A 10465-nucleotide genomic window follows, 5' to 3' on the forward strand; every position below is an offset into this window, starting at 1 on the left:
TGAGCGAGTGACACGCTTTGGGGTGTGCGAGCAGGGTTGAACTCCCCTGAAAGGGGCTTGCAGGAGTCCCGAGTGGGTGACCGAGGCAGAAAGCAGATTTTACTGTCAGTAGCCAGTGGGGATGGGCAGCCCTGGCACAGCAGAACTCCGTGATTTCTTTCCTGAGCTGTGCACTTCTGCTATTCTGTGACTTTCTAAAGCCTGCACTGTTTGCTAGGTAGGCAACAGTGTCTGAGCTTCCCCTGTGCTGGGAATTGCAGAAATTGATTCCTGCTGTTGACTATTGAAAGAGTCTGGAGGTCAGGAGAGTTTCCAGGCTCATCGGGTTTCTTCCTCCTCTCCAAGGCAGACTCTGGCTTTGTAGCACGTTTGCTGAAGGAAAGCAACTGTTCAAGTCTGGAGGAGAAAAGGGCAAAGCTGACAATCACACAAAATGAAAGCAGGATTTTCCATGCAGACAGAGTGCATGTGATCAGGCCAGTCCAGCCATGCCAGTGTCCTCCCAGGTGCCAGACACAGACGTGGGGTGTGGGTTTGGGTTTAGGTTTGATTCTTCCTGTGAACACAGGAATAAGGGCTGGCATGTAAAATACAAGGGTTTCCTCGTAATGTACCTGTGACAGCAGCTGCTTGGAAAACTTCATCTCATTTTGAAGTCTGATTAAATTGAGGGGAAAGGAGCTTTCACAGTCTGTCTCTTCTCAGAACACCGTCTGAGCAATGGAGCTTAAATCAAATTCAGCAGCTCTGTGCACCCAGAGACTACGTGGCTCAGCAGTTTGATGCTGAAGGGCTGCTCAGTGCTGGCTGCATCCCCGAGGACAGTCTGGGCTGAAACCCTCCCAGAGGAGTCACAGATTTAGTCTTGACTGAGCACAGTCATGTGTTTGGAATATTTCGGAGTTGGAAGAAAACTCCTGCAGCTGTTTCTGTCAGAAATCACTGTGGATGTGTTTGGTACCTGTGCTGATATTTCTGCAGTTTGTGGCTCTCCACTGAAGGATGTGCCTGTGCAGGCATCCCCCACCACACACCCACCTGAGAGAGCACCTTGATGGGAGGATCCAATTTATGATTTACTTTTGGACATAAAAGGAAGAGCTCTCCATATTTCTATAAAACTGATTTATTGTCTATGTGTCAGTGACTTCAGCACCTTGACCAGAGCAAGAGATGCATTTTCATCAGTTCTGTATTAGCATGAGAGATGTGTGCTTCACAGGCAGCTCAAGCACAATCATAAAAATAGGGTTTATTGTAAGTAAAATGTCAGAAATAGAAATTCCTCTCCTGTGATTATTGGTCCTTTTTGCCAGCCTGATCTCACAGGACACTTGCAGCTCCCCTGATTTACTGCAGGATGGAGACCTGCCAGGGATCTGAAGGAAATCAAATCCTACAAGCTTTGCCAGTTCTCTCCTTCGCTGCATGTGTGCCGAGGAGCAGGAACAATTCCTTCCAGACTGTTTATGCTGGGCCTTGCCCTGTCTCATCACCAATGCAGCTGTGTGGCCACAGTCCCTCCTTTTCCCCTGGCTCTGTGTTCTGAATACACAGATGCTTTGCTAAGGCCTCTTGGAGAGGTGATGTGCATGTGCTGTGTTCAGCTTGGCTGCTTCCAAAGGCTCTTGAGGAAGATCAGCTATGGCCTAGGGGAGAACTGTGCATTATGAGAAATTCAGGAGTGATTTGCTCAGCTCTAAATGAAGGTTGTTTCCAATTAGGTTAATGAAGAACATCATTCTCATGTCCAGAGTCACTCAGTCTGTACAGGGAGATATAAATCACCCGTCCCTGCACACAGACACTCTGAAAGGCACAGGAGTGTAAAGATCATTTCCACTGGGCTGTGAAGCATTGAGCATCCAGGTGGGAGGAGATGAGCCCAGAGCCCCCTTCCACCACTGGCACTGTGTCCTGATGGCACCCACCACCCCTGGGGGCTGCCAGCTCAGGGGTGTTCTGGGCTGCTCCAAGCAGCCAGTCCCTGTGTCCAAGCAGGGCCAAACACGCCGTGCCTGCTGCAGTCACACAAGGCCAGGACTTGCCCAGAGAGCCACCATGCAAAGGCTGATGCTCATCAGTGAAATCTGTGGCTGAAGGAATGACAGTCAGGTGGCATTAGTGGCCTGATCCCATCGCAGCCTGCTCAGTGCCGCAGGCAGTGCTGGCCAGAGGATCCTGCTGGCCAGGAATGTGCCACCATGGCCTCTGGGGATCTGAAGGAGCTGGGCACTCCTCATCAGCCAGAACTCACTCTCACTTCCATGTGTGTCTTGCTTTACAGATGGGAAATGCATCCAACACCTCAGTGTTCACGTCCACCTTATCGGAGAGAGAAGACCTGATTTTTGGCACTCTCTATTTAGTCTTTGGTAAGGAAAGATGGCTTCATGATCCCCATGTCCCTGCCCAGCTGCCTGCAGAGTCAGTCAGGCCTTTTCAGTCACTGGTGCTTCCAGAAGAGTCCAGTCATTAGCAGATTAATTAAACAGACCTTCCCATGTTACCCAAAAGTATGGTCTGGTGACTGCATTTCCCTCTCAAGTGAATTTCAAGTGCCTGTTATGGTTTTAAATATTTGAAATGTTGAATAACTTAGAGAAGCTTCCGGTAACTGCTCCCACAGCCACCTGAGGTGAGACAGGCAAGGGCTCTGCTGGTACCACCAGCTTCAGGTCCACTGAAGGGGATTTGGAGCTCGAGCTGGCCCTTGATTTCAGCAGGACTTGGAAAAGCTAATAAAGTGTACTTAGCACAGATGTGAGACTTGCTCTGTGGGAAAAAATGCCTTCTAAGGCTGGGAAGAAGGATAAACATCTCAATACTCTGCTCTCCAGTGACTCCAAAGCCTCCAGAGCTCTGGATTTGCCCAGATTCCATGTGGGAGTCCTGTTCCCTGAGGGGAACTTAGTGTTGGCCATTCAGTGGCTTTGGAAGCGGGTTCTTACCATGAGATTTAATTTGCAGTATAATCCACTAGGGAGGAACTCTTATCCTGCTCAACTGCCCCAAAAGCAGCAAAGATTCCCTTTCTGAGGACACTGAAACCTCTTTTCCATGAAATCACAATTATGTAATGAAAAAGAGAAAGCCCTTATTATAAAACTTAAATCACCACTGTTGATTTAAATACACTAATAGCAAACAAAGAGCCTCCTTTTGTTTAGTCTGGATTTTCCTTGATCTTCATAATGCCTTTCTTCTTGTTTATTTTGTTACCATGATATGGGACAGTGCAGACTCACAGGAGTGACATTGCCAGGAAGAAATTAGGAAGGCCAAGGGGCCCAGCTCCCTGGCCCCACATCAGAGGAGCAGTCTCACAGAGCTCCCATTATTTATCTAGCTGGGAGGAAGTGTCCCTTGCTCCTTCCAGCTGCAGCAAGTGACTGTGGCCAGATCCTGCACCCGGCGCCCTCTGCAGTCTCACCCCATCTCTGCCCTCCCACCAAACGCCTCTGCAAGATCTCAGGAAGGGGAAGGCATCCAATCCAATGTAAAGGAGCTCCAGATGTGCTCACAGAGCTCTGTGGGTCCCGTGGGCTCCCCTGCTCAGCCCACCCCAGAGAGGGAAGCCTGGAGCCCTCTTGCCCTCTGTAGACTTCTGCAGTGTTTCCTTCCAAACACCTCAGGATGCTCCTGGTTCCTTTCCCGGCTCTGTCACACTCAGCACCATTCTCTGCCTCCTCCACAGGCATCATGTCCCTGGCTGGGAACTCCCTGCTGCTGCTGGTGGCCCATCAGAAGAGGTCCCTGCTGAAACCTGCTGAGCTCTTCATCGTCAACCTGGCCATCAGTGACCTGAGCACGACGGTGACGCTCTTCCCCTTGGCCACCTCCTCCTTCTTTGCACACAGGTACCTCCTGGAGCAGCTCTGCACTGGCCAGTGGCCCAGTTTGCAGACTGTCTGGGAGCCAGGAGATGCCTGGCAGTGCAGAGGGACTCAGGGTGGCACAGGGGCACACGTGAGCTCCCTGCCAGCCATCCCACAGTGTGTGCTTTGTGCTCCCTGTCCCTCCAGGTCCTCACACAGACCCGCCTCCAAAGGGCTCTGGTGGTGGCAGTCCAAGCTGGCACTGCAGGGGTGGGAGCTGCTGTGGGTCAGGGCAACTCCTGCACCCCCAGCTCCCCCCATGTGCATCTTTGGGGTGCTCAGGGAACAACTCAGGGGCGAGGTCATGCCCATGTGTACCGGCCAGGTGCTGGTACCTGTGCAGCCCGTTGGAACCTCCCCACACGAGCCCAGCTCTGCTGCAGGAATGGGAGCAGCCGCCGGCAAACTCCCACACGGAGAAGCCTCGAGTGCAGCCGGGGGCAGGGCTGTCGGGAGGGACGGGTTCACGGCAGGCTCTCCTTGCAGGTGGCTCTTTGACCAGGCTGTGTGCACGCTCTACGCCTTCTGCAGGGTCCTGTTCGGGCTGAGCAGCCTGGCCAGCCTGACGGTGCTCAGCACGGTCTGCTGCCTCAAGGTCTGCTACCCGGCATATGGTAGGTGCTGGGACGTGTCATCTGATCCTCACTCACACCCCCCTCCCTTAACAGGGCCCTTTTCCTTTTAATGAGCCAGATCCACCTCTTCAGGGAAAGCTTTGCCCCAGGGCAACCTATTCCCAGTCAATATTTAGTCACAGAGTCACAGAAACAAGTTTAGGCTGGAAAATACTATAAGATCATTGAGTCCAGCTGTTACCACAGCACTTCCAAGTCCAGCACTAAACCATGTCCCCAAGTGTCACATCTGTGTGGCTGTATCACAGCAGATTGCAGGTTTTTGAATGTCCACACACAGACTTGAGCTTAGGCTAGAGCAGACTGCAGCTGGGAAGCCACAAACTCTGGCAGAGCAGCAAGAGCTGCTTTCCCTGGTGGGAGAGCCATAGGCTCCTGAAGGAGCACTGGCCATGGCAGGGTCTGGGTGACCTGGAGGAGCCATGGCAGGGTCTGGGTGGCCTTGAAGGAGCCATGGCAGGGTCTGGGTGGCCTGGAGGAGCCATGGCAGGGTGTGAGTGGCCTTGGAGGGGCCATGGCAGGGTCTGGGTGGCCTGGAGGAGCCATGGCAGGGCATGGGTGCCTTGGAGGAGCCATGGCAGGGTGTGGGTGGCCTGGAGAAGCCATGGCAAGGTGTAGGTGGTCTGGAGGAGCCATGGCAGGGTCTGGGTGCCTTGGAGGAGCCATGGCAGGGTCTGTGTGGTCTGGAGGAGCCATGGCAGGGTCTGGGTGGTCTGGAGGAGCCCTGGCATGGTGCAGTGAGCACAGGAGCTGCCAGCAGTGCTCGGCAGGCCGCAGGGGCCATGCCTGGCCCTGTGGCGGACCCCAGGGTCTCCCTGGCTCCTGTGGGCAGTGTGTACCTCGGGGGCAGCTCCCTGTCCGCTGCCCCTGGCCCACAGGAGCCTCCCCACCGCCAGGGAGCAGGTTCTCGCACGGCCACGCTGCGGGGCTGCTGCTGGCCGTGTGGGCCTACGCCCTGGCCTTCGCCGCCGCGCCCCTGGCCCGCTGGGGCAGCTACGGCCCCGAGCCCTACGGGACAGCCTGCTGCATCACCTGGGAGCCCTCCAGCACGGAGGCCACGCTCTACATCCTCGCCCTCCTCATCTGCTGCTACCTGCTGCCCTGCCTGCTCATCCTGGCCTCCTATGCGCTGATCCTGTGGACGGTGTGGGCGTCGCACAGAGCCCTGAGGCGGCACAGGCACACGTCCCCCCGGCACAGGAACCGCGGCCTGCGCGGCCTGCACGGGCTGCTCCTCCAGGTATGGGGTCAGGGGCTGCTCCTCAGGGTATGGGGAATGGGAAATAGGGCTGCTCCTCAGGGTACGGGAACGGGAAACGGGGCTGCTCCTCAGGGTATGGGGAAACGGGGCTGCTCCTCAGGGAACGGGAACGGGAATGGGGCTGCTCCTCAGGGTACAGGAACGGGGCTGCTCCTCAGGGTATGGGAACGGGGCTGCTCCTCAGGGTATGGGGAAACGGGGCTGCTCCTCAGGGTACAGGAATGGGAAACGGGGCTGCTCCTCAGGGTATGGGAACGGGAAACGGGGCTGCTCCTCAGGGTACAGGAATGGGAAACGGGGCTGCTCCTCAGGGTATGGGTACAGGAACGGGGCTGCTCCTCAGGGTATGGGAACGGGGCTGCTCCTCAGGGTACGGGAACGGGAAACGGGGCTGCTCCTCAGGGTATGGGTACAGGAACAGGGCTGCTCCTCAGGATACAGGAACGGGGCTGCTCCTCAGGGTACGGGAACAGGAGGCTGTGGGGATACTGGGTGCCCTGTCCAGCCCACTGCCCATGGGCAGGCGAACAGCAGGGCCCCTCCTGCCCGGCGTCTGCTGTTCCTGAAGAATTCTCCAGGTGTCTGTGTCAGTGTGGGTAACAACACATTGCTCCTCATTTAAAGTCATTAGGTGGAGGAGTTTTCATTTTAAATTACATTGGAAAAGATCATAAAGGAGCTTGCATGAGTCATTGTTCCCCAGACTACAAGCTAATACTATAATTTACCAAGAATATGTAAAAAAACCCCAAATAACCTTTTAAAAACACAGCATGAAAGAAAACAACTTGCAAGCCTGGCTTCAAAGGAAACAGCCACAGCCATTCAGGGGAGGGGGACTGAGCACAGCCCATTTCCAAGCCCCCCAAGCCACACAGGTTGCTGGAGGGATTTGCAGTGCTGCCAAAAGCTGAGCTGGTCCCACCAGGTCACTGTGTCCTTTGTACCCATGTGCCACAGCAGGCAGAGGCTGTTCCTGAGTTCCCCAGGTGGGGCAGGGCGTGAGTGGCCTGAAGCCCAGGTCTGTTCATGGGCTGTGCTGAGTTGCTGCCCTGTTCTCTGACATTCCAGTACAGGTCCAGAAGGCTGAGCACCTTACCCTGGGGATGTGAGGGCTGCTCAGGGTCCTGCTGCATGTGGCTGTGTTTGGGGGGTGTCAGTGTCCCCCGAATGCTGCAGGAGGCTCAGGGTGTCCCCATCTGCCTCTGCTCCTTCTCCAGCTGAGCATCGCTGTGTGCCTGGGGTTCCTGGCTGCCTGGACTCCCTACGCCGTGCTGGCACTGTGGGCCCTGCTCGGGGACACCAGCCAGGTGCCAGTGCTGGCCTTCGTGCTCTCGGCCGTCTCTGCCAAGTCCTCGACGCTCTACAACCCGCTGGTGTGCCTGCTGCTCAAGCCCAGCTTCCACGGGTTCCTCTCCAGGGACAGGGGTCCTCTCCTGCAGGCCCTGCGCACCCTCCTGTGCTGCGGCTGCCGGGGCACCAGGCTCCAGCGCGGCCCGGCCCGGGGCTGCAGGAGCTGCAGGGATGGTCCTGAGTGCTTCAGTACCTGCCCCAGGTGCTGCGCTGCCCCCCGGCTGCCCGGCAGCTCTGCCCAGCGCGGGGCCCTGGCCGTGCTGGCTGGCGGAGCCGCGGGGCAGCCGGGGCTCAGGAGCACGGTGCAGGTGATGGTGCTGCTCACTCGGACGTGCTCGGGCCTGGGCACTGCCAGCGTGGCAGGGGAGGCCCTGCCCTCGGCCATCGCCAAGGAGCTGCTCTGAGCCCAGCCCTGCCCAGCTCTGTCCTAGCAGAGCAGTTGTACACAAACCCAAGGGCAGCATTCTCTCACCCCGTGCCCAGTGGGTCCCAGATGTTCCACACCTGAAGTGACATGAAGATGTCAGACCAACCCCTCTGGTTTGGCTCCTGCAGCTCTGGGCCTGGTGTTTGCACTTGCAAGAACACAAATAGACCCCAGTGCCTGAGAGGTGCCCAGGGTGCAGCCCAGGGTACAGTCTCTTCTGCAGTTTGCTCTCTGGGCCCTTGGCCCTTGTTTTTCCAACCTGGTGCTCTGATGGCCAAGTAGGAACTTGGTTGTCTTAAAAATTGTGCCTAGCCTAGCAGGGCAGGCTGGAGGCCAGGAGGCCCCGAGGGGAATCTACCTCCAGTGCCAGATCCTACACCCCCACAGCCACCTCCTGTCCTGCTGGATAGTGGGACTGTCCACACAGCTACCTCACCTGGGGTAAGGAAGCACCTCCCTACAGGTCCCTGGGATTGCTCTCTGTGCCAGCTGTGCTACCCTGTTCCCTCCACTGGAGTGAAAGCCACCACTGTCCCACAGACAGAAATGGGAGCTTGCATTTAGAGCAAGGATTTGGAGTTACAGTGATCATGGAGTGAGTAGTGGCAGTCCCAGGGAATGATCAGCAGGCTGGGAACAGCAAATCTGTGGGTGAGCAGCACCCTGGAGAAGGGACAGTGGCTGCAGGGTGTCCCCGGTGCTGGGACAATGGGGCAGCTTGTGCCAGCTGCACAGGGCAGCAGCTGCCAGGGCTGCAGCATCCTGAGGGATTGTAGCTGGCCTTTGGAGATCAGTGAGGGCAGCACACCCATGGGCAGAGCCTGGGACAAAAAGGAACAAGAAGCTGTGCCAGAGCCTGGTGCAAAGCCATGCACAGGATAACCCCACCTGGAAAGCTGCCTGTGCCCCATCCCCAGCCCTCTGGAACACGAGGGGAGCACGCAGTGTCTCCACTGACCACTCACCACGTTCCACTTGTCATTTCTAAAGTAAATTCACTCATGCAAAACCGATGTCCGACTCTGTTCAGCTCCGTGCTGGCAGCTGCGCCCCAGGATAATGGGAATGGGGATGGGGATGGGGCAGAGCACGGCCGGGACCAGAGCAGGGCCAGGCTGGGTGCCACAGGGCAGCCACACAGAGAGGGGCACAGCCCACCGGCTGGGCACGGACAGGTGGCACCAGCAAACCCCTGCCCTCGTGCCCAGTGCCACACCCCTGCGTGTCCCCCGGGCCATCCGGGGCCATCCTGGGCCATCCAGGGCTATCCTGGGCTATCCTGGGCCATCCTGGGCCATCCTGGGCCATCCAGGGCCATCCAGGGCTATCCTGGGCTATCCTGGGCCATCCTGGGCCATCCTGGGCCATCCTGGGCCATCCAGGGCCATCCTGCCGCTGCCCTCCAAGAGCAGCCCCCGGAAAGGGACCAGGGGCTGATTTCCCCTTGCAGGACACAAACACGAAGGGCTGCTGCCATCTCCTGGGGGCTCTCAGGGCATGGCCACCCCGGGAGGGACAGGGACAAGGACTGACCAGCCAGGCCGGGCACTGGGCTGTGCCAGCCTTGGGGACAGAGCACTGGGTCGGTCCCTGCTCCGCCTGCCAGCCCCTGACTGATGGCTTTGGCCCTGCTGCCTAAAAATCCAGTGCTCTAGAGATCATCTAAAGAAGACAGGGAGAAAGATAATGACCTGCCAATCCCTCAGGTCCTTTATTACTCCAGAAAAGCTCCAGATCAGTGTTTCCATCCCACAGGTCAGTGTGAGTGTGCCCAGCAGTGAGAGCCCCAATGCTGGGGTGTTTATTCTCCATTCTCATACACTCCTGCTGCCAAGGGCCAGCGTTTGTAGGCACCCAGCAAACCCCAACCATTCCAATGAACTCCATATGCTGCAGAACCAGCCCAGGGTCTGGCACTGCCCAGGGACTCCTCTGCCAGGCTGGATCCATCCCCTGGGGCACAGCACAGCTGGGGCCAATGTAGCTGTGTCCCCAGCTGGGAATGTGCTGACAGCTGCCATCAATTACCTGAGGATCAGAGACAACCCCCTCTCTCTTGGGCAGCTCCCCTGGTGCTGCTGGTGGGCTGAGCCTGAGAAGAGGTGGTGGCTTTGCCCTCGGAGCTGAGGCCCAGCAGGGTTTGGAAGGGGGCTCCTGACTGCAAGAACCCATTTCTCTGGGTTTGGTTGGGCTGCAGTGGGAGGGAAGGGAGTTGAGGGCTGCAGTGCTGCTCAGTGAGAGCCTGGCCCTGGAGCAGGAACAGAGCCAGGCTGCCTTGGGGCAGGCTTGGTGCCAGGGGGCTGCACTGTGGGCGCTGCATTTCCCACTCTGTGCTGGCTCACTCGGGAGTCTGAGGGCACAGCTACAACTCCAGGGTAGTGGGGACACCATCTGTCCTAGGAAAGGAAAAATGGGGAATAAGGTGACTGTCAAGGAAAGTCAGCAAAATCAGAAATGAGTGTGAAAATCAGACAGTAGAAATTTCTTCTAGTGGTTCTGAGCAATGGAGGTTAATGTGTAGTTTGAGGGAAAGTGAAGTCTTAACTCTGAGTTGTGCAAATGTGGTGATATTTTAGTGCAGTTGATTTTTAAATAGCTCCCCCACCCCCCATTGCTCCAGCTTCATTGCCTCAAATGATTTAATTCCTTCTGCCTGTGGTGGTTAATTGAAGGTAAAAAATACTTCCAGCTGGGGCTCTCAGCTCTTTTCCTGGTGCTGTCCAGGGGCAGGGCTGGGAGCAGGACCAGCCTCCCCAGCAGCTCTGTGCTCCAGGAGGGCCCCCGAAGCTCATCCATCTCCTGCTCCAGTCTGAAGGGTGAAGCCCTGATGAAGATCCCATCAGCTCAAACCAGAGCTGCCCTCAGTAATGCCCAGGGATGCTTTGCAATCAGGGCCTTCTGCACCTCCAGA

General features: G+C 56.9%; 1 protein-coding gene across 3 annotated transcripts; it reads left to right on the plus strand.

Moving 5' to 3' along the window:
• Window positions 1-898: 898 nt before the first annotated feature.
• On the plus strand, window positions 899-8672 carry LOC139599533 (opsin-5-like). Of its 3 annotated transcripts, XM_071446845.1 has the most exons (5): window positions 899-2375; window positions 3698-3860; window positions 4365-4492; window positions 5410-5753; window positions 6995-8672. In XM_071446845.1, exons 1-5 carry the CDS (start codon window positions 2195-2197, stop codon window positions 7529-7531), a joined length of 1353 nt encoding a protein of 450 aa, XP_071302946.1. In that variant the 5' UTR covers window positions 899-2194; the 3' UTR covers window positions 7532-8672. The 3 variants fall into 3 exon arrangements, with proteins under 3 accessions (XP_071302946.1, XP_071302945.1, XP_071302944.1); XM_071446844.1 differs by lacking the exon at window positions 6995-8672 and having other exon boundaries at window positions 5410-6931; XM_071446843.1 differs by lacking the exon at window positions 6995-8672 and having other exon boundaries at window positions 3698-4492; window positions 5410-6931.
• Window positions 8673-10465: the final 1793 nt, after the last annotated feature.

Source organism: Agelaius tricolor, unplaced genomic scaffold (assembly GCF_023055355.1).
Source record: "Agelaius tricolor isolate 1412-34295 unplaced genomic scaffold, bAgeTri1.0.p SCAF_23, whole genome shotgun sequence".
NCBI classification, from domain to species: Eukaryota; Metazoa; Chordata; class Aves; order Passeriformes; family Icteridae; genus Agelaius; species Agelaius tricolor.

What these genes read in the sequence shown, in the direction of transcription:
- LOC139599533 (XM_071446843.1), top strand. Translation starts at nt 2,195, where the DNA reads ATGTGCCACCATGGCCTCTGGGGATCTGAAGGAGCTGGGCACTCCTCA. An exon ending in CACTCTCTATTTAGTCTTTG is followed by an intron (nt 2,376 to 3,697) that starts GTAAGGAAAGAT and finishes CCTCCTCCACAG; the next exon opens with GCATCATGTCCCTGGCTGGG. An exon ending in GGTCTGCTACCCGGCATATG is followed by an intron (nt 4,493 to 5,409) that starts GTAGGTGCTGGG and finishes CCCCACCGCCAG; the next exon opens with GGAGCAGGTTCTCGCACGGC.